A 27497-nucleotide genomic window follows, 5' to 3' on the forward strand; every position below is an offset into this window, starting at 1 on the left:
AATAAATACTACCCAAGACCCATATTCAAATGTCTCCCATTTCCAAATACTTTTCTTTATAGCTGATTGTTTCTCTGCAGTCGAGGATCCAGTCAGAGATCCTGCGTTAAATTGTCATGTCTGTTTAACCTACAATTTAAGACAGTCCCCGGCCTTTTGTATTTTTCATGACATTGATCTTTTTGAAGAGGTCAGGCTATTGTTTTTTGCAGAATGCCTCTCGATTTGGATTTTGTCTGACTGCTCCTTCCCGATTAGAGTCAAATCAATAGTTTTGGTGAGAATACTGCATCGGCGACGTGTCGTCAGCGCCTCCTATCAGGAGCACGTGATGGTAATTTCTCCCATTCGTGCTGATGGTAAGTTTGACCACGTTGTTAAGAAAGCATTTGCCCAATTTTCCATCTTTAAAGATATCTTTTTCCCCTTTGTAAATGCCCCATGTGGGGTGATATTTTGATAATTCCCCTTTGTAAGTATCCCTTTGGGGTGGATAGCTTCTTCCTCGATAGGCTGTCACCCATGGTTTTAACGTACATTGATTCTTGCCCGAATACTCATTTTTTTTTTAAATGTTTTTTTTTAACATTTATTTATTTTTGAGACAGAGAGAGACAGAGCATGAACGGGGAGGGTCAGAGAGAGGGAGACACAGAATCGGAAACAGGCTCCAGGCTCTGAGCCGTCAGCCCAGAGCCCGACGCGGGGCTCGAACTCACAGACCATGAGATCGTGACCTGAGCTGAAGTCGGACGCTTAACCGACTGAGCCACCCAGGCCCCCCCCGAATACTCATTTTTAAGGGAACATTGGGAACAACATCGATTCGTGTTCAAACTGTAAAATCTTGATAAGCATTTTCCTTGGTTTTTTAGTTGGTGAGAACTGTGGTGTCCACTTGGGAACTTTTTCCTTTCATCACAGACCAACCCCTGAGGGAATTTGTGCCACATGGAGCTCAGCTTGCTCGCCTGCATGGGGACACGACAGGCGCAGCAGGGGTCTGGGAAGCCTGATGTCGCCTTCATGGGGACGCTGCAGGCGCAGCAGCGGTCTGGGAAGCCGGCTGTAGAATAACATTGAGGCATCAACATGTAACACGCTATTGACGACCAGCGGGCCAGACCCCACATAACGTGTGTCGGACGTAGTCCTTGCCTTTGAGAGATTTGGTAACGGATCAAAGACGGCAAAGACCTTGGAGAGCTTAGTCTCTTTGTCCGGAATTTTATAACTCAAAGCCTTAATTTCTCTTCAAACCAATTCTCACAGTTTTTCCGTGTATCTCTGAGGATCATACTCCTAAAACCTTCTGTTCTTCTTGAGAAAAGGAAGGTCCCTTCTGTCACCCGTGCCAAACGGATACTCTGCATAGGCTTGAAGGTGACAGCTCACTTTAGAGTGAGGGGATGATTTTAACCAGTGGAAAAGGACAATGAAAACAAAAGGGGCGCGTGAAGACCTCGGGGTATGAAGAAGCTCACGCCCGCTTCTCACCGGTTGGGCTTTAAGGCCTATGTCCCCGAGTCCCACGGCAGACACCTTCCCTCCTCTGTGCCACAGCAGGGAATCTGCGTCACCCCTGCCCGGTCGGAACCCGGGCTGGGAGAGGTGCTCCCAACCCCTTTGGCAGCATCCCTCCTGCCTCTTGCAGGAGACCAGCTTTTGTGCAGGTCAGCATCGTTCCCAGACCACAGGGACGGGCCCTGGACGGGGAGTTTTTGTTCACAAGCTTCCAGTTGCTTCTGTGTTCTCTCGCCTGACCCACCAGGCACTTTTGCGCTCACATTTCAACAGTGCACGAAGGAGCGTTGGTCTTGATAGCCTCCGAGATCATCCTGGCGCCAGACTCCCCAATGTGATTTCCCTGGAGGCTGGAAGAGAAGGATTCGGACCCGGCTTGAGAGAGGGGCTCAAGGGCCAGAGGCCTGCAAGTCCCTTTAGTAAAGAGCAGACAGTCACCACACGAAATGCAGAACTCCAGGCAAGACCGTGCTTCCAGGATCCGTCCTATGGGGAAGGCCCAGAACGGCTCCCTCTTATACCGGGCTGCCCCGCAGAGCCGCTGAGAGACCTGGGAGTCTGCCAGCTCCAGGAATTGGGCGGAAGGCAGGGCCTGACCTGGGAGCCGTGAGCCTGCGGGGTTGGGGGGGGGGCGGGTTGGACCAGAATGGCAGGGAAGGGCCGAGCCCCACTCACTTGATGTGCTGGAGGCCGTGGTTCCCAGAGAGTGCCGTGGCCACGCATATCGCCCCGTCCATCCCCAAGGAATTCTCTTGAAGACTAGGCAGAGAAAAGATGCAGACACCATCGTGAGCCATTCGGGACAGAACATGCGCCGGGAAGCAGTGCTGCTTTGATCACAGGTGTCCCCGCAAGAGCAAGGTGGCCTTTACCCCTGAGACCAGTGTCTACCGGTAGCCAGGTGGTCCCGTCCGAGCGCCATGGAGGATGGAAGACCAAAACCGCAGGCATTCAATGGCTTACCTCTGACATAAGCTAGATAGAATGAACAAACTCATCTGCAACGTGGACTCTAGTGCCATTTCTAGTCAGAGGGAAGCGGCTTACAGAGGAAGTCAAGAACGTCTCATTACGTGGGGAGGTTCCAGCAGAGAAGTCTGCTGTGCCAGGGCGGAGGTAGGTCTCTACAACCACTCACTTGAGTCTTCGGAGACTTGAGTTGACCTTCAGAGCATTTGCCAGGGCTTTGGCTCCGGCCACCCCGATGGCGTTTCCTCTTAAGCTGTCAGGAAAGATATGAAGCCTAAAGCACAGCGATAGGTGTGGGGTGTGAACAGTACCTCCTCAGACGAGCACGGGCCGCTGGGTAGAGGCAGCAGGGACGTAGCAACCACGGGGGGCGGTTCCTCCTTCCTGACTCCCCGGCCCAGAACAGAGATCGGCTCTGGGGAGCAGGACGCACCAGGAGGGGTGAAGCTGGCCCGACCTGGGTGGTTTGTTGGAGCCCTCGCCCTCCATCCCAAAGGAAGGAGAGTGGGACTGAGGTGAGAGAGGAGACACTTCCTCCAGCGGTCCCCACATGCTCAGCGTCACAGGACCACAAGAGCAGGAATGACTGGGACATGCCTGAGACCCCCACTGAGCTTAAGTCGCCCCTGCCCCCGCCCGGGGTTTGGATCTACCCCTAGACCAAGATCAGTGGCCAAGGACCCCTACAGAGGACCTCGGGATGTGCGCAGCCTGGGCAAGACCCAGGAGAGCAGGAGCCACAGCGGTGACTCCCAGGGAAGAGGTGTGAGGTGGCAGCGGGGAAGCTGGGGAAAGCTTCATCTCAGTGACGCTATTTAAGTGCTTTGTGACTTTCCATGTAAATTGACATTTTTTCCCTTCTGTATCTTCATTTTGAATCAACAGCTTGGTTCGTTTGGGTAAGAGACAGCAACCAGAGACTGGAATACTCACTCGAGAATCTCCAAGGTCCTGTTCACAGCCAGGGCATCCCCTAGCGCCTGGGCCCCCCGGGCACCAATGGAGGCCACCTGCAGACTATGCAGAAGAGATGGGGTCAGTGCGGACAGGCTGAGGCGCTCCGGCCTGCACCCCGCCTGGCCCAGCTTCCATGCATCCTTGTCCTTCCTTCTCCACCCCTGGACTGAGGGCTGCAAGTGACAACATAGCGCTGAAAACTGTTGGCCTGTGATCCGTCCAGAGAACGCCGCGCCTCCGGCCTCCCCTGATGCCGAGGACAGAGATCGGGATGCTACGGATACGGGAAGGAGAGGTGGTTCCCTGGAGGGTTTGAGGAAAAACACTCCCTGAACCCCTACTTCTTACTTTGTCCCAATTGCTAACATTAGGAAAATTTAACACACCTTCTCGGCTGGGAAGCAAAACTGATGTTTGGTATGAAAGCAGGGCTCAGGGCCGGCTGCCTGGGCGGCCGTGCACGTCAACACTTACTAGAGAGCGGTGAGGGCCGTGTTGGCCTTTAGTGCGCTGGCCAGTGCGGAGGCGCCCTCGTCCCCGATGGCGTTCTCCTGCAAACTGAACACAGAGCGTGACCCCCGGGCTCACAGGGCACGGGGCCAGCGGCACTCCAGCATGACGTCCTGAGCTTGGACCTTCTAGTTTTCATTCAGACCGCGCACACCGCAGACTAGACTCCCAGGGTTGCCGAGGGGATAACCGCCCCCGCGGCCTCCTAATTAACATGCAGAGGGCTCTGGGGTCTCTATGAACCTGGATCATCAGAAGCAAACAAGAAAAGGGACACGTGGAAATACTCTCAAGGGTGAGGAGAAAAAAATGGGCGTGCCAGCCAGAGAATTCAGTCGAAGCCCTTAGTCCCTGGCCATTCTTGCTCGTCAGGGTTTTACATCTATTTTTTTTTTTTTTTCCTTCCCTTCCACATCGGAGTAAAGTCAGTTCCTAGCGCGGTAAATGATGGAGAGTTTACCTCGGGTGGCATTGGGGTGTTGAAGGGAGCAGTTTGCATTCGCGATTTTAGCAGACGTGTTAGTGCGTGTGGTGCCCTGGCCTGATCCTGTCTCGGGTGGGCGGGTGTGACCGAACGAGCCGGCCCCGTGGGCCACGTGCTGGGGGGACGGAGGAGCCCGCGGGGTCTCCTGCCCCCGTGTGGTCACGGAGGCCACCGGGAGAAATAGGTCTGAACTGAAACCTGCAGGATGAGAGTTGGGGGAGGGGGCCTGGCACGTCCACGGAACCCGAAGAAATGGCACCAAGTGGCTGGCGTGTGAAATGACGGAAGCAGGCCTTTGGGGCCTTTGTTAGAAGCCACACCGAGGGGTGGGTTTCACTCTGCAGGCGCTGGGCGGCCATCGAAGCATCTCAGGACGGGGACAGATACACATTTTGGAAAGATGTTTGGCCAGCGGTGTGAGCGGATGCACTGGATGTGGAGGCTGCTACGGGGACGCAGGGTGAGTGGAGCTGGTGGCCGGACGGTGGCCGCGAGGGTGGAGGGAGCCGGTGGGGCCTTGGGAGGAGAGTCGCAAGCGGGAAGCGAGAACAGAGACGAGGTTTCTAGCCCGCGGGCCGGGTTGGCCGGGCCCGTTCGTGAGGTGGAGCTGAGAAACAGACTCGTGGGGAGGTGGCGTGGGCAGTGATTACGTGGGTCTGGGGCTCAGGAGAGAGGGGTCTAGACGTGGGGGCACCGGGACTCTGAAGTCCGGGAGTGTGCGAGAGGACAGCTTCTGGAATAGGGAGCTCGTTCGAGACAAGATGGCCTAGAACACATCCCTGAGGAGCCCCAGGATGTCAGACAAAAGAACCAGGCAGAAATAGGCTATCCTGGATGCCAAGGGAGAAGCCATGGGCGCGGTCCAAAGCAGGTGAGACTCAGAGGGTCAGAGACAGGGTTCCCATTCAACTCCGCGGCTCCACTCGCTCATGTGCCCAGGAGAAATGAAAGCGTATGTCCAGGCAGAAGCTTGTACACGAACGTTCACAGCAGCGTTATGAGAGCCAAACAGTCCAAACCACCCAGATGTTCCTCGACAGATGAGGGGATAAATGGCATGTCAATCTGCACAGCGGAATAGGATTCAGCCACAGAAAGGAATGAAGCCCTGATTCACGCTGCAACCTGGGTGAACCTTGGAAACCTGATACCGAACGAAAGACCTTGGTGGCAAGAGGTCACACGCTGTTCAGTCCCACGTACGTGAAGTGTCCAGTACAGGTAACTCCGTAGAGACAGAAAGCAGACGTGTGGTTTCCAGGGGCTGGGGCACGGGGGCAATGGGGAGTGACCGCTGATGAGTGTGGGGGTTTGTTTAAGGTTTAAGGGAAATGGTCTACAATTGTGGGGATGGTCGCACAACTCTGTGAGTATACTAGAAGCCAGCGAATTGTATGCTTTATCTGGGTAGATTTTTGTGGTAGGGGGATTACGTATCAACAAAGCTGTTTAAAAAACAACAAAACAGATAAGAACAGAAATATGCCCGCTGGCCTTAGGGCAGAGGAGGCTGTGTGCTGAGGGCCTTTGGCACGAGCCGAGCCGTGTGCCTGGTGGACCCCGAGGTTTCAGATTTCCTTGCCGCCCTGCCCTTCCCGCCGCCCCTGCCGAGGCCCCACTCACTCGAGGCTGGTCAGGCTCTGGTTGAATTGTAGTGCTTGTCCCAGGGCCTTGGCTGCACCGGCCTGGATGAAGTTCCACTGCAGGCTGGGCAGACACAGACACGTGTGACCACGTGGGCCAGAGCAGAGCCTGGGAGGCTCTGGAAGGTGCAGAAAGAGGGGACTCCTCCCAGGAGAGTCTGATGGCAGGGAAGGAGTACTTGTAGGACGGGGTCCTGGCCACTGGTGGACACAACTCCTGCACCCCGCCTCGGGTCTAGTCCCAAGGGGTCAGTCAGCACTCTCTGGTTAGGGGTGGGCACAGGGACGGGCTCAAATGAAGACTCCAAATGGCCCCTGCATGAGGCTTGTGGCATTTGCAGGTGTGAGGTGGGTGCCCACCTCCCACCTTTGGCCTCTCAGTGGATCAGCCCCAGGAAGCGGGCGGGGGCGGGGGCTGGAGGGGGACAGGGCGCGGCCTACTGGAAGCCCCTGAGGCCGTGTTGTGGGGGAGCCCGATGCCAGCGGGTATGATGGCCCCGCAGTGTTGCAGAGGGGACAGGGAGGGGTGGGGGGCACCGTAGACTCACTGGAGGGATGTGAGGGCCCGGTTTTCTCTCACTGCCAGCGCGATGGCCTGGGCGCCCTGGTCGTGGAGGAGGTTGGCTGTCAGGCTGGGAGGAAGGGATCAGGGGCGAGTAAGCAGGAGCCTGCCGGCGTGGAGCCCCCGTCCTTGCTCACCTGGGAATCCAGGCCCCCTCCTCCCCGAGGACCCACCTAGCTCGTGTTGATTGAGCGCTGGTGTGTGCCAAGCACGTGCCTTCCTGACTGCCACAGGGACAGGGTCCCGGGACAGATCATCCCCCCTGGAGGACTCACTCCTGATCCCTGTGCTGCGCTGCCCTGAAGATCTGGCCCCCCTCACATCACCACGGGGACTGGGGCACGGGGGCAGGCAGCGTCCCCACGAACCTCATCTGTAGGTTACTTATCACATGAGAGTGGAGGGGCTGCCCCCAGAGGCCAGGTCTCCTGGTTCCCCCTCCCCAACCGGGTCCCCCTCCAGCCTGTAAAATGACAAGGTGACGAGGGTCTGCAGCCCCCTGTCACCCTGGGCCTGAAGGGGCCGTAGGAAGCACACCCCGCCCCCGACTCACGTACTCCAGATTTTTCAGGGTGCTGTTGCTGCAGAGAGCTTGAGCCAGGTCCCGGGCTCCCTCTGAGCTGATGGAGTTTTCTCGCAGGCTGGGGAGAGAGAAGACCCTGAACTGCTGACCAGATACGTGGGGACTTGGGGGACACGAGCCCTGGCACTCAGGCTTCTCAAACCCAAGGAACCTCAGGGGTGACCTGGGCGTCCTGAGCGATCGGGTGTGAAGGGCCTCCGACAGGCAGGGCTCCCCGGCCGGCCAAGCATCTCCCTGTGGGACTGCCAACAGTGGGGCCACCCAGGAGGGAGCGGATCGGTTGACGGGCCCTCAGAGGTGAGGGGACGGGGGCAGGCGAGCATGCTTGGCTGCCTCACAAGCTCGTGTAGCAGAGGGAGTAGCAGAACCAGCCAGCTGAGGACCCCGGCTGTCCCCTGCCCTCCAGAGCGGGTGGGATGCCACAGGCTCCGGGACCCAGGATGCTCCAGGACCCAGCTGCCCAACCACAGATGTCTTCCTAATGGACCCACAGAGGGAGGTGTGGCCTTCCCGGCCCCAGCCTTTCCTCCCAAGTCCCAAAGGCCCTTCAGACCCCTTGACCAAAGGGACACCCCGGCCGGAGAGGGAAGGCGGGACTTACTTGAGGCTGATGAGGGTCTGGTTGGTGCAGAGGGCCCCCATCAGCGCCGCCACACCTGCGTCACTGATGGAATTGCTCTGCAGGCTGCAAACAGGACGGGGCAGCGCTTGGGACGCTTGTCCCGGGCCCCCCGGGAGCCACTGTTCCAGCTTGGGGACTGAAGGTGTAGGGCTCAACAGAGTTGGGGGACCCTGGGTGTTTTTCTTATCATCCCTCCTTCCCGTCCCCATCCCCCACCTGTTCCAGACCCTGCTAGGTCAGGGCAGGTGGCTCTAGCGTGACCAGCCCCCAAAGTTTAGACTCTGCCTTGATTTGCGTGGCTCTAAATGGCCCGGAGAAGGGGTTTGCGTTGTGTCTGCAGCCAGGGTGGGGGCAGCGCTGAGCTCCCCCAGCCCCCACCAAGGCTGCTGCAGCTGCAACCCTCTTTAGTCACCAGTGCCAGCCTAGGGGGACTTGGTGCTTGTGACTCTGGAAACTCCAGAACCAACACCAACCTCTGCTGTCCAGGGAAATGGAGCTGGTGGTGGGACGGAACAGCGAGGTAGGCGCGGAGAGAGACCGAGATCCCAGTGTGCCCAGGGTTGGCGGCTGGCTGGATCCCCGCAGGGTGGTGGCCCTGACTGACAGCCCTCTTCCGGGACCCGCCCACCTTCTAGATGGGACGTCTAGACCCATGTGTCACCCACCCAGGGATGTCACCCACTGCCCACGGCCACTCCTGAGTGTGGTCAGGCAGACTCACTCCAGGCTCTCCAGGCCCTGGTTCACCTTCAGGGCCTTAGCCAGGGCCTCGGCACCTTTATCGCCAATGCTGTTACTGGAGAATCTGCAAGAGAGAAGACAAGGGTGCGCTGGTTTTCTGGAGCAGCCTGGCGGGTGGGGCCCGGGGATCAGGGTCCAGGGAAGCCCTCCAGGGCAGTGCTCTCTCTGTTGTCTTAAGGGTGCCCAGGGCACAGTCTGTTCTTGAGTCTGGTTGGTGGCCTCTGCAGGTGACTCCCAACTGCCTGTGAGAGATCAACCTAGCAAAGTACGTCTGGACTCCCTAGCAGGGGCAGGGCCAACTCTTTGGTGAGAGGTTTTGTGATACTTCATGTGAAGTACCCACACGTCCATCCATCCGTTCATCCATCCGTTCATCCATCCATCATCCATCCATCCATCCATCCATCCATCCATCCATCCATCCATCCATCCATCCATCCCCATGCTCACAAATATTTGTGATGGGCTGGGCTCTGTGCCGGTCACTGAGGATACAAATGTAGCCCTTCCGCATTTCTCACATGAGCTCCTTCAGACTCCTGTTCTGCTTCAGGGCATCTGCCGTCTGCTGGGCTCCCAGAGGCCCAATGGTATTCTTCTGCAGGCTGTGGGAGAGGGGAGGGGGTCCCTCAGCAAAGCTGGCCGCAGCCATTCCCCCTCTCGGGACAGTCTGGGGGAAGGGCGAGAGCTCAGAGACGACTCAGGTGCTCTCCCCACCGCGTGGGCAGAGGGGGCTCTAGCAACAGTCTGTGCATCATTGCCGAAACGATGCCAGCAGATTGACACTGGTATGTGGGGGGTCAGAGGCAAGGACGGCTGGGCTCCTTGCCCAGGCAACCCTCCCAACACTCAACAGTCGTCCTCCCTCTCGACCAGCCCGCAGCCTACCTCCCACCCCTGCAGTCCTGCCTAGGGCAGACCCTCCGTTTCCGCTCTTCTCCGAAAGCTACTTCCCTTCATACTAAATCTGGAGGAGGGAGATGCTTACAAGAGAACCCCCGTGCGCATCCCAGAAGGGCAGGCAGGGCAGGACCTGTCCTGTGTAAGGCCAGATACAATCTCAACCAAAGGGAATTTTCACTGGTTCCAAAAGGGATCCTTTCCCTCAGAGCATTTCTTTGAGAAAACTTGGGATTGTAAATCTGTCCCTTTGAGAAGCGTATGAATCCTTTTAAAAGCTAAATAAGCCTTTTGCCGGAGTGATGGCCCCCAAGGGACCTCAGAACCACGTCTCTGAAAGGAGCGCATCGAGGAAGGTAGCACCACTCCAAGTTGTAATTGTCGCTTGTCATAACGGCACGAGGAGCCTGGCTTTTCCTTTGGGTAAAGGCAATCATTGAACGGCTGACGACCTTAACCACCAGGCAAACTGAGGAAACACTGTGGGTGACAGACGGTGCTGTCCAGTCCTCTTACTTGAGGACAAGTTATCTTGAGAACACGCGTGCCGTGGGTTGTATCTGCTTGGCTGTAGAAAGGGGTGAGATTTCTTTCTGTCCTGGCCAGCTCTGGGTTGCCAGTGATGTGCAGTGCAATCTGGTTGATTCTTCAAATAATGCAACTGTTTCCTTCTTTTCTACCTTTGCGGAGAGGATTTTCTGCATTGGCAGGAGGCTTTATTTTTAATTATTTCCCCAATACCTGTTCTGTGGAAGAGTGGACATCAAGATTTCCAGGGGTCATCTAGATGGGCCCGAAAGTCTCAGGCCGTCTCCCCAATCATCCTTCCTTGCAGGAAACAGGCCCTTGGAGGAGGGGAGAAGGGGGGGTATCTCTGCTGGCCAGCACGTCCACTTACTGTAGCACAGAGAGGGTCCGGTTGGCGGCCAAGGCCTCAGCCACAAACCTGGCACCGTTATCCCTGATCGCATTGTTCTGGAGGCTGTGGAGGCAAGGAAGAGGTACATCACCAATGGCACAAGAGAGGGCCCAATGGTGGCCTTGACCCCTACCACAGTGTTACCAAGGCCCAGGGGGTGGGGGGAGCAGCTGACCAGTGCGTGCCCTTGCTGCCCACCACACAGGATTTGGGAACAGTTGGTTCCTCCCAGGGAATCCTAAGGATTCCCTCTGAGTCTCTAAGCATTTGTCTGCTGACTGGGAACGGGGTGCGCATATTATCTGGATGACGATAGCTAGGTTGTCCGTAGTCTTAATTACAGCTAAAAGCCACAGCCTCCAAATGTTAACAAGGATGTGGAAATATCGGAACCCTCACCCATTGCTGGTGGGGATGTAAAATGGTGCGGACCTTGTGGAAAACAGTCCGGCGCTTCCTCAAAAGGTCCAACGTAGAGTTACTGAGCAGTTTCACTGGTAGGTATTTACCCAAAAGAATGGAGAACAGGTACTCAAATGTGTGCACATGAATGTGCACAGCAGCATTATCCACAAGAGCCAAAAGGTGGAAACAACCCAAATGTCCGTGAGCTGACAAATGGGTACGTTGGGGTCTGTTCATAAAGCGGAATGTTATTTAACCAGAAAAAGGAATGAAGTACTGACACGGGCTACAATGTGGATGAACCTTCAAAACATTATGCTAAGTGAAAGGAGCCAGACACAAGAGGTCTTATCGTATGATTCCGTGGCAAACATAGAGACAGAAAGCAGATTGGTGGTTTCCAGGGACTGGGGGGAGGGGAGAATGGGAGGCGGTCAATAAAGAATACAGTCTTCTTTTCGGGTGATGAAAATATTGTGGAACTACATAGAAGTGATGAAGGAACAACTGTGAACGTACTAAGTGACACTGAAATGTATACTTTAAAGTGGTGAATTTCACCCCAATAAAAATACATAAATGAAAAAACAAATGACAGTACACACTCAACTAAGGATGGGTACAACCACATATGCCAACTCCTAAAAGGAGCACAGCAAACCTTAGGAACATTCTAGAGAATGGCACTTTCAGCGTCCTGGAAAACACCTCAGGGGAACATCCTGACACCATGGCCTTGGGGATTTCCCATTCGATGGAAGACAAGAGGTTTTCCTCATAGATTATTTTGCTTTTCCACCTGTATACAACCGCATCCTCCTTTTCCTCTATCCCTGGATTAGGCTGTACACACAAGGACAATGAGCACAGAAGAACTGAAACCTGAAACTTGTATAGATACGAGATCATGTGGCATCCACCTAGACAGGAGCCAGTATAGCATGCCTGCCATTTTGAATCATCTCCCACTCCATGGTTGGCACCTGGGAGAGGGTTTTGTGCGCCCTCTGCTGGTTATATCGGGATGTGGAGCAGATGGCGCGTACCTCAGAAAGGTCAGAGTGCGGTTAATCTTCAGAGCATCTGCCAGAGCCTTGGCCCCTTGAGGTCCGATGGAGTTACTGCGGAGGCTGGCGGGAAGAAGAGAGAGAAAGAACTGTTTTCTTTTATCCAATTCCCAGGGAGGAAAGAAAGAAGTTACACTGACCTTTAAATCTATGCTCTTTGACAATAACGGGGTTTAAGATTTCATGTTTTGTGGAGATCGTAATTCAGGTGAACAAGTAAGGAATTTCCCAGTATGGCCCCATGTGATGGGGGGTCGGCGGGGGGTGGGGGGTGGGGAGCAGGATCTGATGTACGTGGCTTGGGCCAAGTATGGAGAGGAGAATCATACCAGCTTCAGGGCCAAAATTCTGGTGCCTCCCTGGGCTGATCCCCACAACTGACGAGGAGCCAGGAATTTGCTCACTGTGCTGTCCTTCCAACTGACCGAGGGGACAGTGTGGTCTGGGGGACTTCACAAGATGGCTGACAAGCTTTCCCTGTCCCAGTGGTAGAACGTTGGCCTCTGGTGTCCTACTTACTCCAGAGCTGTCAGACTTCTGTTGACCAGGAGGGATCTGGCCAGAGCTTTGGCCCCTTTGTTACTGATCTGGTTCTCAGCCAAGCTGCCCAAGGAGAAGGAGAAGAGTGGTTATTGCTGGTCTATGACTGTCATGGCCTCTTCCTCAACACCAGGCTTGTGACCCAAACCTCCCGGTTTCACCAGCATCATGAGGGCCTGGACGCAGGTGGAGATGACGTGAGCCCTGGAGCAGAATCGCCCAGGCCAGGAAAGCCTCTGAGCCAAGTAAGGTAAGGCCAGAGTGCAGGGGACAGACCCTCACACTGGCAAAGATTCCCAAGGCAGAGTCTGGCCAGAATCCAGTACGATGGCTTCTATGCGAACAGGGCAGCAAAGAGCATGGGCAGTTACAGAAGTTTCCCACAAAGATCCCCGGCAGCAGTGTGCCGGAAAAGTACAACAATACTGATTTGTAGCATTGGCCGATTTCCATGGTGTAAATACTCTCACCACGGCCAATTTCAAGCAGTCCCAGCTTGCAAAAATTCCTAAAACTTTAAAAACCTGCTCTCATGAACTGTGGCCAGCTCACCACTGGCCCCTGTCCTTTTCTAGCACAGGGAAGGAAAATGGTACTAACTAGAATTAACTTCAAAGTAAAACAGAAACAGGGCGCCTGGGTGGCTCAGTCGGTTAAGTGTCTGACTTTGGCTCAAGTCATGATCTCACGGTTCATGAGTTTGAGCCCCGCATCAGGCTCTGTGCTGACAGCTCAGAGCCTGGCACCTACTTCGGATTCTGGGTCTCCCTCTCTCTCTCTGCTCCTCCCCCACTTGCAATCTGTCTGTCTCTCGGAAAAATAAACATTAAAAGCAAACAAACAAAAAGAGCAAAAACCCGTGTTCCTCAGAACAGCTTTAGGAGTCCCAGAGGCTGAGGGGCACCACGTGCCTGGGTTCTGGGCCTCCACGTCTCCTCTTTCTGTCCAGAAGCTCCCGGGTGCCCGTCTTTTGTGGGCATTCTGGCTGATAGGCCACTTTTAAAAGGGATTCTGTTGCATAGAATTTGAAGATCATTCATGCAGACCGCCCTCTACATAACCGTCCTCGAGTCCTAGAACCTCTGTCCCCTCTCTGCTCAGGACTTTTGTAACAGTTTTTAATATCTCATGAGCCACGTGTGTTTTCTGAAGGGTGCCTTTTCAAACGGGATGTGGCCCCTGAGGACCACCTACAGAGAGGGGGAGAAGAGCACGTGGCCTTAGAAGAAATTTTGGCTTTTGTGCAGAATATTTTCTGAGCGTTATCCAGACTCCTTTATGCAAAACTCTGGAAGTTGACTATTTTGCTGAAGGCTCCCGTGAAGGAAGAATATTAATGAAATTAATTAATGTTATTGTGTTTCTTTCAGAGGGATTGCATTTCTATCTCTGGCTGCTAGCCCAAGGGGATCCCGCTAATAGCCGGCCCTCATCCAGTGCTTCCTCTGTGCCTGGCCCGTCCTCACCACTTGCCTTGAGTTAACCCACTGAAGCTGCTTCAACAACCGGAAGGGGGAATGTGCAGGAAAGGGTTAACCTTGCCCCAGTTCCGGAGAGGTGACCTCTGAACGCTTGTAAGGTCCTGCCTGATAAGTCTGTCTGTGTTTACCTGGGGCCCTTGGGCCGTGCAGTAGCAGCCTGACGTCCCTACCTCCGGAGGGGCTTCCCATGACCCACCTCCAGTAAAATGTCTGGACCCAAGCCCGGGTGCGCCTCCCTGGTTAGAACGCTTCATGTGTGCTGTTGCGCGTGGTGGCTGGGGAGGCGGGCCCCGTCTGCACCACCACAGCGGAAGGACAACTGAAAGCTTGCCCCTGTCTCTCTGGGGCCCGCCTCGTGCACCCTTCCCTCTGCGCATTTAAATCCGTATCCTTTTGACGTCCTGAACCACAAGTGCAGGTACAACAGCTCTTCTGGGTTCTGTGAGTCCTTCTAGTGAATCATTAAACCTTTGGGGGGGTCCCGGAGACCCCAGACTCACAGATACCGTTTTAACCCCATTTTTACACTCCTTTGGCACAGAGTTGACTGTACAGGGTCACACAGAGCCCACCGCTCACCACTGTCTTCCGTGACTTCTTTTGGCTCCTGACTCACTCCGTTTTTGTTTTCTCAGAGATTATTCCTGAACCCAGAGGAAGGCTTAAGTGAGGATGAAGAATTCCTCTCGGGATCCTGTTCTCCAGACTCCTCTCCCTAGTTCTAACCACCCCCAGGTCACAAGCCCACTCCTCAGCGTTACTGAGACTTGGAAATGTGATCACAGGAGATTTCACAAGCACGAAACTCTGTTTTGCCGTCAGCACACAGACTTGTGTCTCATCACACCATTAAAGATTCAATGTTTAAATTTTTTTTTCTTGTACTCGTTTAAATAAAAGTTCAAATTTAAATCCAAATTTTAAATTAAAAAATTTCTAATTTAATTTCCAGAGCCAATCCTGTGCCTGTAATACTGTTTTGAGGGCAAACATCGAGAGGAGCTTAGAGAACATTGTGCCTCGCAGCACTTCTGAACGTTGAGTATCTGCAGAAATGCTCCCATGTCCACCAGAGCACCTGACCCTCACCACATCCCTTCCCTCTTCTTATAGGTGAGGGACCTGAGCCTCCGGAACTTTCCGGAAGGGGCAGCAACAAGCAGCCACGTGTTTCCAAGGCACCTCTCCTTGCAGGCGCCTCTGGCCGGTTGAGCAGAGAGGAGGACGGGAAAATAGCCCTGGACCCCGTGCGACAGGTAGGCACCCCGGGTGGGGTCTCCCGGGTCAGCGTTACCTGATCCTCTGAATGCGACAGTCCTTCCCGCTCAGCACGCTGCCCAGCAGCTCCATCACGGGGTCCTGGAACTGGTTGTTGTCCAGCCTGCAGGCGGCAGAGCGATAATGAGTGGTACCACCGCCCGCGGGCGGGTGGAACGAGGCCCCGGCAAAGGGCCGCCCTCAGGGCAGCAGACACACCCAGGCTGGCATCCCTTCCCTGGCCCACGTTTCCATCGCCACGCAGCCCCCACCACGAGGTGGCCCGGGGACCCGTGGTGGCACGCCCGCCAGGCTCGAGGTTTTCCCGGGAGGGTACGCCGGGAGCCTCAGTGTGGTGAGCCCCAGGATTCCTGCGCAGAGGGCGTCTCCCCGGCAGCCCCGTGCATCATGTGTCCGCGGGACACGGGCTGCTAGCTCTGCTTCTAAGGGTGTGGCAGCTGCTCTCAGGTCCTGACGGCCCTGGTCTTAGAGACACTGAAGTCCAGAGCAGGATGGGTGATGGGCGGGAGGGGTGGTGGTGGAGTAAGTGGGCGCGGCCTCTGTCGGCAGAGGGGTGGCTCACAGAGTGCCGTAGGTTGAATCGTGTTCCCCAGAAAGATATGTTGGTGTTCTGACCTCCCGCCGCCACGCCAGCGCCTCAAGCTCATGACCTCATCCGGAACCAGGGTGATCGCGGATGTCATGAGTCCAGATGAGGTCATTCTGAGGGGGGCGGGCCCGTAAGCCAGTACGACTGGCGTCCTGGTCAGAACACCACGTGGAGACAGTGACACGGAGGAGGCGCCCGTGGGACCACCCGGATCGGAGTGATGCGTCTACGAGCTGAGGACTGCCAGTGAACAGCACGAGCTAGTGAGGCAGGAAGGCTTCAGAGGGAGCTCAGGCCTGCCGACCCCTTGAGTCTGGACCGTGCCCCCCGGAGCTGTGACAGAACAAGTTTCTGCTGCCTTAAGCCGTCCGTGCTGTGGCCCTGCAGGCGGCCCCCAGGATGCTGGCACGGGGGGGCGTGGTGGAGGGGAACGGCCTTCCAGGCCCCCGCTGTCTCCTCCGACCCGCACCGCGCACACCCCCACCCCAGCACCCACCTCAGGCTCCGGCAGTAGAGCAGCTGGGGCAGCAGGCTCTGGAGGACGCCCTTGCTGAGGCACAGGGACAGGTTGGCCTCCTGGACGCAGGCGTCTGACACCTGCAGGAGGTAGGCCAGGGCCGCCTGGTGCCGGGGGCCGGTCAGCCCCGCCAGGCTGCCGCTCTGCATGGCCTCCTCCACGCCGCGGGCCAGCTCCGTGTGCCGCAGCTCGTGCAGGCAGTGCAGGACGTTGACGGCCCGGGCGCACACCGCCACGTCGGGGCGCAGGCAGCCCTGCAGGAGCTCGGCAGCCTGGGCCCCGTAGCCCTGGTGCTCCCCCTGCACCAGCAGGGAGCCTGCCAGCAGGGCGTTGACCCCGGGGGAGAGGAGTCCTGAGAGGAAGCGCAGGAACACGTCCAGCCGCCCGTCCTCGGCCTGCATGGCCCGCTGGGCCGCGCTCCTGAAGTGTGTGAGGAAGCCGAGGCGGGGCCAGGACACGCCACCCTCGGCGAAGAGGTCGAAGATAGCCCGCCTGGAGGCGGCGTAGTAATACGCGGCCGCCACAAACTCCTGCAGGGACAGGTGCGTGAAGCAGTAGGCCGTCGACGCGGCCAGCGTCTCTTCCCGCTGCAGGAAGCGGCTGCACAGGCCGCTCTGCAGCAGAGCGAGATCCACGCCAAACGCCTTCAGGTCCTGCTCGTAGAACACGTACTTCTTCCTGACCAGCCCGTGGAAGGCCAGCCGCCCCAGAGTGCCCACCATCTTGCGGCAGCTGTGGGCCACCTGCTCGATGCGAGGGCTCACCTTGCCCTTCTCCTGCCCGTCCCCGCCGAGGGCCATCCTGAAGTACCAAGAGTAGAGCTCGCACAGGGTCCTCGGAGTCTGCTGCCCGGCGTCCTGGGGCCCCGGCCCGCTGTGGCGCAGGTGACCCAGGGCCGACCCCCGCAATCCGGCAGAAGGCTGGGACCGTGCACATCAGGTACAGGGCCCTGTCCGCCCGCACCTGCCTCAGGACCCAGTCGGAGAGGGTGTGGTCCTCGGGGAACATCTCCTCCAAACACGCCTTGATCTCCTCCTCGTCAAAGCCCCGGATCTCTGTCATCCGGTCTACCAGGCCCCCCGGGATCTGGCCGGCCACGCTGGGGCGGGAAGTGACCCAGACAGAGACTTCTGGGAATAGGTTGCCCCGGATGATGTTGGTGATCAGATGGTCCACCTGGATCTCCTTCTTGGGGTCCGTGCAGGCCACGGTGTTGGAGAAGTCCAGAGGCGTCTTGCACTCGTCCAGGCCATCCAGGATCAGGAGGGTTTTGGGCGGGGCCGCCGCCGCCGGGCCGGACTCCCCGATGTGCGAGAAGACGGAGCGGACGAGTCTGTCCGCAGACAGCTTCTCGTGGGTGTTGAGATCTCGGAAGGTCAAGGGGAGCACCAGGGAGAAGTCCTTGGCGACCTGTCCCCGGGCCCAGAGCTGGACAAAGTTCCTCACCAGGGTGGTCTTGCCCACGCCGGCTACCCCGATGGTGATGGAGATGCGGGGGGGGATAGACACCCGAGACAGAGGCAGGAAGAGTCTGTCCAGGGTGAGGCTCCTGGCCGGGCGCCAGGCCCCACGCGTGGTCTCCACCTGTGTGAAGTCGTGTTCCCTCAGCTGTAGGTCCGTCAGCCCCTCCAGCAGCAGGAGGCTGGTCAGCCTGGGCGGGGGGCCGCCTCTCGCCCCGTTCAGCAGAGCCTCCCGGCACTTCCGTATCCTCGAGTCTGCGGGACAGAGGCCGAAGGGGAGGGCTGGGGAGGGTGGGGGAGGGGAGGGCAGCGGGGAGCGGGAGGGCCCGGGGACACCCTCCTTCCGCCTACCGTCACCGTGAGGCCCTAGGGGGGCCTGCGGCACCCTGTCCAGGGGCTCTGGGGCCTGGGAGCCCTGACTGCTCTTCCCGGCCAGCAGGTCCACGAGGGCTTTCACTTGCCCAGCCGGGGGGCCGGGGCCTCGGCCCTGGCCTGCCTCCCCGCCGGTCCGCACCTCCTGCTTCCTCATGGGGTCCGCGATGGCCGCCAGCAGCTGCGAAGAGAGGGCCTGAGGTGCCGTGTGCCGCGTCACCACCCTGGCCTGGGACAGGTGAGTGAGCCTCCGGGGATGGGGAGGGACCCACTCCCTGTCCTTCCCCAGGCTGCCGGTGGCCCCCTCCGTCCGGCCTCCGGGAAGGGCCGGGAAGGGCCGTTCGTTCCTGGGTGGCGAGCGTCGTCCCTGACGCCAGGAGCATGGTGGATAAGAACCGGGCCCAGGCTGGAACCTGAGCTCCGCCACTTACTGGCTGTGTGGCACCGGGCAGGCCGCCTGAGCTTCTCGTGCTGTGCTGTCCTCATTTGTGACCTGGAAGTGGAGACGGGGTTAAGAGCAGCTCTGCTCCCGAGAAGGGGAGAATGAAGGAGGTCGATCTGGAAAGGCCGCGTGCTCTGTGAGCCCAGCTCTGTGACCCCCCCCGGAAAAGGCAAAACTGTGGAGAGAGGGAAAAGATCGTCCGTGGTTGCCAGGAGGGGAGGGGTGAGTGAGTCAGGAGGGAGCCCCTGGGGACTCCTGACCCCAGCAGCGCCCTTCTCTGCGGGGCGCTGCAGTGTGGGGCCACCGAGAGGCGGAGCCGTGCGGGGCCCCACCTGCTCCCGTCGCTTTCCCTGAGGCTCCGAGTGGATCCCGTGTGTCCCTCCCTCAGCTACGGTGGGCGCCCCAGGACCCCCGGCGCGCCCCTGCCCCCTCCTCACCTGCAGCGGGCGGGGTGTCCGGCCCACGGCAGCTCCTCCGGCAGGGCCCCACGAACTCAGGGGGTGGGGGTCAGCCATCCCTCGCCCAGGGGTCTAGGAGAGAAGACAGGACAGGGCTGAGCGGAGGCCACAACTGCCACTCCGGATACCAGCCGCTCAGTGAAATGGGTCTGGCCCGTGTCTTCTAGCTTGGCGGTTCTCTGGGTCTCAACGATCGTCACTTAGGAGGGGTCACCTGACTCCAGCCCCAAGAATCCGACATGTTCCCTGACCTTGTGCTTGCACTGGGCTTTCCTGGCACTCTAACCCGGGTTGAACCTTTTTACCTAGAAGATGCTAAAAGGGGCTTGACAACAAGTAGAATAGCGTTTTCCAGCCGTTCCGTCCGGAGCACTGTTGAAGTGTTAAAGTGCAATGAATTCAGGGCAGGCCGTGTCCAGCCCAGCTGAGGGAGTCTGGCAGCGTTTGTAAGAGGCCAGGGGGAGGCCTCGCTCATTCTTCTTCTTCGGACCCCTTGGCTGTTCCCCCTCTTTTGTTCTTCTTGGCGTCAAATCCAAGGGGAAAAGAAACCAGATGGGGTTCTGACTGAAGTCTCACTAATGTGGATAGATCGGTGTGGGTGTCACTGAGGCAGACAGTCTTGGTGCGTTGTATCTCCTTTCCCATCAAATGTTAAGTATTCATGTTATTTCCCATCATTTCTCAGTGAATTCTTACTGCAGTATGAATAACTTCATCTCTTTCCTAAAATCGCAACACTTATCCTGAACAAGTTTTCCCACGTGGGTCAGACCCTCCACCTCCCCCACGCAGTGGTGAGTGACGGGAATCACACTGGGCATCCTCGTCTGACTCCCAGGCGTGGTTCGAGCCCAAGCCATCAGGCCTCATGTTTGTGATCGTGTCTAAGTTGTTCTCTCCTCTCGGAAAAGATTCCTTTGCTTCCTTGTGTCCTAGCACCATTCAGATAACACCACATGATTGCTCCTGAAGGCTTCCTGTGCTCCAGACGACGATCTGTTAAACATTGTACTTACGTCATTTAGCTTCTTGTAACAACCCTTATTAAATTGTCACCGCTCCCGTTTTATGGATGAGGACATTGAGGCTCAGGGAGGTTAAGTGACTGGCTCGAGGCGACACAGCTGGGGAGCAGCTGAGTTGAGAGAGAAACCAAGGCTTCGCTGACAGCAGCCTTTGTGCTGGACAATCTCCTGCCTCTTACAGTACGTCCCCACGTTTTTCTTCATTAAAAAAATTTTTTTAATGTTTATTTTTAAGAGAAAGAGAGCATGAGCAGGAGAGGGGCAGAGAGAGAGAGGGAGACACAGAATCCAAAGCACGCTCCAGGATCTGAGCTGTCAGCACAGAGCCCGACCTGGGGCTCGAATTCACGAGCCGTGAAATCATGACCTGAGCCGAAGTGGGATGCTCAACCAACTGAGCCACTGAGGTTCCCCTTGTACGTCCCCACATTTAAAAAATTAGGCATGTCTGTTAAATTAGCAAATACCTTTTTAGCAGTATTGACACAACCACATGATTTATTTCCCTTCAGTCATTGAATCAGGAGGTATTTACTGAGGGCCTTTTGTGGCCTGTGGGCACTGGGGGATCTGAAGGGAACAAGTTAGACAAGGTCCTGACCCTGTGAGTGTGATCCGGGTGGGGCACATGACAGTAAAGAAACCCAGTGAATGAGTGAGGCCATCTGACACGATTCACGCTGTGAATGAAACACCCAGTGTGCATGGCGGAGTGGGTCGGCTGTCACGGTGGCCAGGGAAGGCCTCTGTGAGAAGGCCACTTAGGAGCGGAGATCTGAAGAGTGAGAAAGCGTTAATTACACACAGAGCTAGGGGGACAGCAAGGACACGTGCCCTGTGCATTACTGGGGCAGAAAAAGCCAGTTGCTGGAGCACAGTGAATGGGGGTAGGGGTGGGGCTCACAGGATAAGAGGACGTTTGAGACCCACCCACCGTCATAATGACCATAATGCGTTTGGGTTTGTACTAAGTGTGGTGGGAAGTCACTAGAGAGTGACATGCTGGGTTCATATCCAGTCTCTCCTTTAATCTGTGAGCTACACTACAGATTTTCTAACATTGAACCAACCTTAGGTTCTTGAATACTATCTTCCACGTGTATTAAGCTGTGTAAAACAGGGTGGGCTAGCACAAGAATAGATACAGAAGTCATCAGAACATAATATAGAGCTTAGGAACAAATATTTATATTACTTGCATATGAAGGAGTTTGGTAATGTAAAAAAAATAACATTAAATTAAAAAATTTTTTTTTAATTTAGAGATCAGTGGGGGAGAGGGACGGAGAAAGAGGGGCAGAGGGAAGTCAAGACAGAATCTTAAGCAGGCTCCATGCTCAGCGTGGAGCCCAGCAGGAGGCTGGATCTCACAACCCTGGGGTCACGACCTGAGCCAAAATTAAGAGTCGGAGGCTCAACTAACTGAGCTACCTAGGTGCCCTGGTGTTTGTCTTTAAATTTTTTTTGAAGTTTATTCATTTTTGAGAGAGAGAGAGAGAGAGAGAGAGAGAGAGAGAGAGAGAGAGAATGAGCAGGGGTAGGGCAGAGAGAGAGAGGGAGACACAGAATCCGAAGCAGGCTCCAGGCTCCGAGCTGTCAGCACAGAGCCCGACGCGGGGCTCGAACTCACAAACCACGAGATCATGACCTGAGCTGAAGTCGGACGCTCAAACCGACTCAGCCACCCCAGGGCCCCCCCTGGTGGTTTTTCAATTAGGTGCTAGTGCAATAGGGAAAATGAAAGAATAAAAGATTTCAGGATTGGAAAAGGAAAAAAAAAACTTTCACTCTTCACAGTTGACATGATTATATACATTGAAAATCCAAAACAGTCTACAATTGATTAGAACTAATACATGAACTTAGCAAGGTTTCTGAACACAAGGTCGGTTTAAAAAAGTCATATCTATTTCTGCTTATCAGCAACAATGAAATTGAAAGTAAAAGTTTGAAATATTTAAAAAGCAAATATCTAGGGGCGCCTGGGTAGCTCATTCAGTTGGATGTCTGACTTCAGCTCAGGTCATGATCCCACGGTCCATCAGTTCGAGCCCTGTGTTGGGCTCTGTGCTGACAGCTCAGAGCCTGGAGCTGCTTCGGATTCTGTGCCTCCCTCTCTCTCTGCCCCTCCCCTGCTCATGCTCTGTCTCTATCTCAGAAATAAATAAGCATTAAAAAAAAAATAGGAATAAATTCAGCAAAAAATTTGCAAGACCTCTACACAGAAAACTAAAAACAACACTAAGAGAAATGAAAGAAGACCTAAAAGAGGGATTTACCATGTTCATGGATTGGAAGACTTACTATTATTAAAATATCATTTCTTCCCAAATTGATCGATAAATTGAACGACATCCTAATCAAAATTCCAGCAAGCTTTTTTGGTGAGGAAGGGAGGGTAGAAATTGGCAAGCTGATTCTAAAACATATATGTAAATCAAAAGACCCTAGATTAGCCAAAATTATTTTGAGAAAGAAGAACAAAGCTAGACGACTTCTACTACCCAACATCAAGGCTTAGTATAGAGCTGTAGGTATTGGCACAGGGCCGGCAGATAGCCCGGTGCAATATGACAGAGGGTCCCGAAACAGACCCACACGTCATGTGTGGTCACCACATTTACAACAGGGGCTCCACTGCAAGTCAGGGGAGAAAAGATGGTCTTTGTACTACATTGTGTTGCTCCAATGGGATATTCCTATCGGAAAATGGACCTTGACCCCCGTCCTCCCACCACACACAAAGATTAATTCAAGCTGGATCATAGATCTAAATGTGAATGCTAGCCCCACCAAGTGTTTAGGAACAGTTACAGAATACTTTCAGGAACCTGAGCTAGGTAAAGACTTAAGTGGAGCACAAAAAAAGCACTAACCGTGAAAGAAATGAGTGCCATGTTTGGATTCATTAAAATTAGGGATATCTGTTCGACAGAAGACAGTTTTAAAAGGGTGAGACAGCAAACCACTGACTAGGAGATGTCTCCAGTACATTTAAAAATCCGGTAAGAAACAGGGGCGCCAGGGTGGCTCAGTCAACTGAGCGTCCGACTTCGGCTCAGGTCATGATCTCACCTTTCGTGAGTTCGAGCCCCACGTCAGACTCTGCGCCGACAGCTCAGAGCCTGGAGCCTGCTTCGTAGTCTGTGTCCTCCTCTCTCTCTCTGTCTCGCCCCTGCTCACGCTCTGTTTCTCTCTCATAAATAAAAAAAAAATAAACATTAAAAATCAGTAAGAGACAGCTCAGTTAAAAGTGAGCCAAAAAATCGAAGATCTGTCACAAAAGATAATATCCTTAGTCATCAAAGAAATGCAAAGTGAGGGGCGCCTGGGTGGCTCAGTCGGTTAAGCGTCCGACTTCAGCTCAGGTCACGATCTCGCGGTCCGTGAGTTCGAGCCCCGCGTCGGGCTCTGGGCTGATGGCTCAGAGCCTGGAGCTTGCCTCCGGTTCTGTGTCTCCCTCTCTCTGCCCCTCCCCCGTTCATGCTGTGTCTCTCTCTGTCTCAAAAATAAATAAACGTTAAAAAAATAAAAAAAAAAAATTCTAAGAAATGCAAAGTGAAATCACTTCAGAGAAGTGTTTGGTAGTGATAAGGCCAAATAGGCATGTTTTTGTGACACAGCAATTCTCTGCCTGGCTATGTATATCTAACAGAAACAAGTGTTTATATCCATCAAGACACAGTATTGGAATGTTCTAGCAGCTTTATTCATAGTGTCCAAAAAAAAAAAAGGAGAAACTGCCAATATCCATCAACAATAGAACGGGATATGTGTGTGTGTGTGTGTGTATGTATTTTTTGTAAAGTTGAAACAATCAGGTCCCGGGTAGTAATGACAGCGAAGGAACTGCGGACAAACTCAAGTGGCTGACTCTTGCAGACACACAGTGAACAAAATGTCACCCCGGAGAGAACGTACTCTGTGAATCCGCTTATGGGGAGTTTAATGTCAGGCCCAACCTATCTGACATGAGAGAAGTCAAAATAGCAGTAGTCACCTCCTTGTATACGTTGATCTGGGCGATCGATACGATCACCGCTGGGTGCAGATACACAGGTGCCTACAGATGTAAAAACCCGCTGGGCTCACTTTGCTCTCTGTAAGCTGTACCTCCGCAGCCATCCAGATCTCCCCATGTGCGTAAACCAAGGCCGAGCAGTGTTAGTGCAGCCTCTTAGCACGTGAGGCCAGGACAGCAGGGCCTGTGTCCTGCTGTTGGCCTGGGTGATGTCAGGGCGTGGCCCGGCGGCAGACATGGCTTCCCGTCATTGGTTGTCCAGGTACACCCACAGGTGACACCCTGCCCCTGCTGCTACTGGGGGTGAGGTGGTGGCTAGGGGAATGAGGGGACCATGTGGAAGAAGGGCCGGGCCCAGGGCTCCTCGGCTCTGGCAGGACAGTGTCTAGAGCACTATGTGTGTGTGGGTGTGGGTGTGGTAAAATATACACAGCATGAAATTTACCGTTGTAACCGTTTTTAAAGCGTACGACTCGGTGGCATTAAGTACATTGACAATGCTGTGAAACCGTCACCGCCATCTACCTCTGGAATGTTTCATCCCCGCGATGGGAAGCCTGCCCCTATTAAGCACTATCTCCCCTTGCCCCTCCTCCCAGCCCCTGGAACCCAGCCTTCTCCTTTCTGTCACTACGGATCTGACTCCTCTAGGGACCTCATGCAGTATTTGTCCTTTTGTGTCTGCTTTCCAGGTTCATCCTTGTTGTGACACGTCTAAAAATTTCACTCTAAGTCATGTTCCGTCTTTATAGTTAGATCACATTTTGTTTATTCATTCGTCCATCCATGGACACTTGGGTTGTCTCTGCCTTTTTCCTCTTGTGAATAAATGCTGCTGCGAACAAATACCTGTTCAAATACCAAGTGTACAAATACCTGTTCAAGTCCCTGCTTTCGATTCCTTTGGGTTTATATACTCAGCAGTGGAATTGCTGAATCTTATGGTCGTTCTAGGAAGAACTATTTTTAAAAAGCCACTGCTTAGCTCAACCGCCTAGAGGTTTATTTGGTGTGAGGTAGGGCCTCAACACGTATGTATTCTTTTAATAAAAATTTTTGAGTTTATTTATTTAGGGTGAGAGCGAATGTGAATGGGGTAGGGGCAGAGAGAGAGGATCCCAAGCAGGCTTCACTGTCAGCGCGAAGCTTGATGTGGGGCTCAAACTTAGAAACCTCGAGATCATGACCTGAGCCGAACCCAAGAGTCGGACGCTTAACCGACTGAGCCACCCGTGCGCCCAGTCAACGCGTGTGTGTTTTGGAGCTCCCCTGGTGATTGTAAGGAGCAGCCGGCATTGGGAACCGCTAGGCCAGAAAGGCCGGGCAAGTGGCAGCGGAGGGACAACATCAGGGGAGAAGAGGCAGGGCAGAGTAGTGTCTGGGAAGGTGGCAGGGGGGAGCTCCCCCCTGCCCCCACCTCCAGTCCCATGTGCCTCTCGGCGTTGGGAGCCAACACTTCCTCCGGGTCAGACACTCCTGTTTCTTGCCCTGCTGGCCGTAGGGCTAGGGTTCCCGGGGTTAGCAAATTAAGATACAGGACACCCACTAGAATCTGAATTTCGCATAAACAGCAGTTCTTTCAGTGTAAGTATATCCCAAGTATTACGTGGGATGTGCTTATACTTTAAAACCCAGGGCCAACCTCAGAGGCCAGTGAGGGCGCTCCCCCCACGGGACAGCGACCCGGCCGCGTGTGCGCACAGGCCCTGTGTGCAGCCCAGAATCCGCCCCTGCAGGGTGGAGCTTGCCACGGCCCGAGTGCCACACACGCCGCCAGGGACGGTCAGGCCGTGTCCAGTGCGGACAGCCTTCGGTGAGAGCGGAAGGAGGCCCTGCGACCAGCTTAAAGAGGGGAAGACGGGCGGGTGGTCTGGGCTGCCCTGGGCCATCTGAAGGCCAGAGTCGTTCTGAGCTGTGGTGGGCAGGGCCAGCCAGCCAGACAGCTGCAGACCACGGCCACCCCCTGGAGCGGGCTTCCCCACACCCCCACATCCTCCAGAGCCTCACCCGTGGGGTGCGACGCAGCCGAGGACCTGTGCTCACTGGCGTTGGTGTCGCTCAGTCCCCGTCCCTCAGGACGGACAGCGGAGCTCACGTCTCATCCCAGAGAAGACACAGGTCCCGATCTACTCATTTGCTCTGCCGGCAAGTCCCGTCTTGTCCCGTGCTGCCCTCCCAGGGGCCTGCAAGACAGCCAGCCTCTCTCTGCCCGCCCGCACTTGGGGACTGTACGTTCGGACCCTGCAGCGCCGACCTGCCTGGGCCGCCCTCACCTCAGGCCACAGCCTCTCGGATGCTCCTGTCTCCAGAGACTCCCTGCCCCCGCCCCGCCTCTCAGGGCCCAAGAGTTCAGTTCTCAGCCCCTTGAGGTGGCTCAGCACCGTGGCCGTGGACCTCTCGAGACCAAGCAGCCTTTCCTAGAGGTGGGAGGAAGCGGTGGCTTTGCCACAGGACACAGGCCTTCTCATACTGCACTGCCCGTGGGACAGAGGAGGTGCTGCCGGCCTACACCCCTACTCGGGAGCCAGCCACAGGGTGGCCTGTGATGGCCACAGTGAGGCCCCGGCCTGGGGAAAGCGTGTGTCCCCGTGGAAGAGACCCAGAGGCGCCCCAGGAACCCAGGAGCCCGACCGTGGGGAGGACACCATGGCCAGCAGCCACCGCAGGCACAGCTCGGTGACACCTCTTCTGAGAAGGCCTCTCTGGTTACCGGCCCTCTCAGAATGATGAGCCTCGAGTCCACCCAAAGGTGTGGCTAGAAGAGACCCCTGGGGGCTGCTCACCCAACAAGAGGGTGGTGTCTGTGGGGCAGGCACTGAATGCCAGAGCCCAGCCTGCCTGCGCCGTCTCCCTGGGCCCTCAGGACCCCGGGGCAGGTCTGGTATTGTCACTGCCGTCTTGCAGGTGGAAGGTGAGGCCAGGGATGGAGCCCGGGTCTGCCGATGCCAAGTTTAACCCCTCGGCTGCTCAACCTCACTCTGCCTGCCTGCAGCGGTTTCTGGTTACTTCCTGCTCCTCCCAGCCCATCACTGGTACCTGGGGAGCTGGGCTTTGTCCCCTTGGCCCATCGTGGGCTGCCCTTGGGCACATGTTTCTTTATTCCGTACGGTGAACTAGTCCTGCTCAGCAGCTCCCGGCCCCCACGGGGACACCTTCCCGGTGCCACCCAGCCACCGCTCCCTAGAGCAACTCAGGCCTTATAAGTCACGGTCCTTCCTGCCGGCGGTCTCTTCCTCCTCCCCCATCCTGCACTGAGGCAGCCTGGACTCGACTTACCTCCCAGACCTCATTTCCCTAGGGATGCCGAGACTGAGGGGCCGAGGGTTCTCCATCCTGGTGCTCCCGGGCTCAGCCCTGCTCCAGGGGACAGAGGCAGCTGCGTGGTGGCGAGGATGTCCTGAGATTCTCTGTGGCCGGTCAGCTGGGCC

General features: G+C 55.7%; 1 protein-coding gene and 1 long non-coding RNA gene across 2 annotated transcripts; one reads left to right on the forward strand and one right to left on the reverse strand.

Moving 5' to 3' along the window:
• Positions 1-789: 789 nt before the first annotated feature.
• NLRC3 (NLR family CARD domain containing 3) lies at positions 790-27460 on the reverse strand. The gene is given in 21 exon segments (XM_053894074.1): positions 790-1874; positions 2200-2283; positions 2663-2746; positions 3427-3510; positions 3925-4008; positions 6068-6151; positions 6636-6719; positions 7207-7290; positions 7834-7917; positions 8576-8659; positions 9117-9200; positions 10394-10477; positions 11866-11949; positions 12406-12489; positions 15202-15288; positions 16271-17187; positions 17189-18006; positions 18103-18304; positions 18555-18616; positions 19003-19095; positions 27346-27460. Coding segments are annotated over 18 exon segments (3183 nt in total). The 5' UTR covers positions 18281-18304; positions 18555-18616; positions 19003-19095; positions 27346-27460; the 3' UTR covers positions 790-1783.
• LOC109278241 (uncharacterized) lies at positions 12154-21712 on the forward strand. Its single transcript, XR_008419189.1, has 3 exons — positions 12154-12676; positions 13797-15163; positions 18191-21712. It is a non-coding gene; the product is annotated as an uncharacterized LOC109278241 (long non-coding RNA).
• Positions 27461-27497: the final 37 nt, after the last annotated feature.

Source organism: Panthera pardus, unplaced genomic scaffold (assembly GCF_024362965.1).
Source record: "Panthera pardus isolate Hobbes unplaced genomic scaffold, ASM2436296v1 HiC_scaffold_4, whole genome shotgun sequence".
Classification (NCBI taxonomy): Eukaryota; Metazoa; Chordata; class Mammalia; order Carnivora; family Felidae; genus Panthera; species Panthera pardus.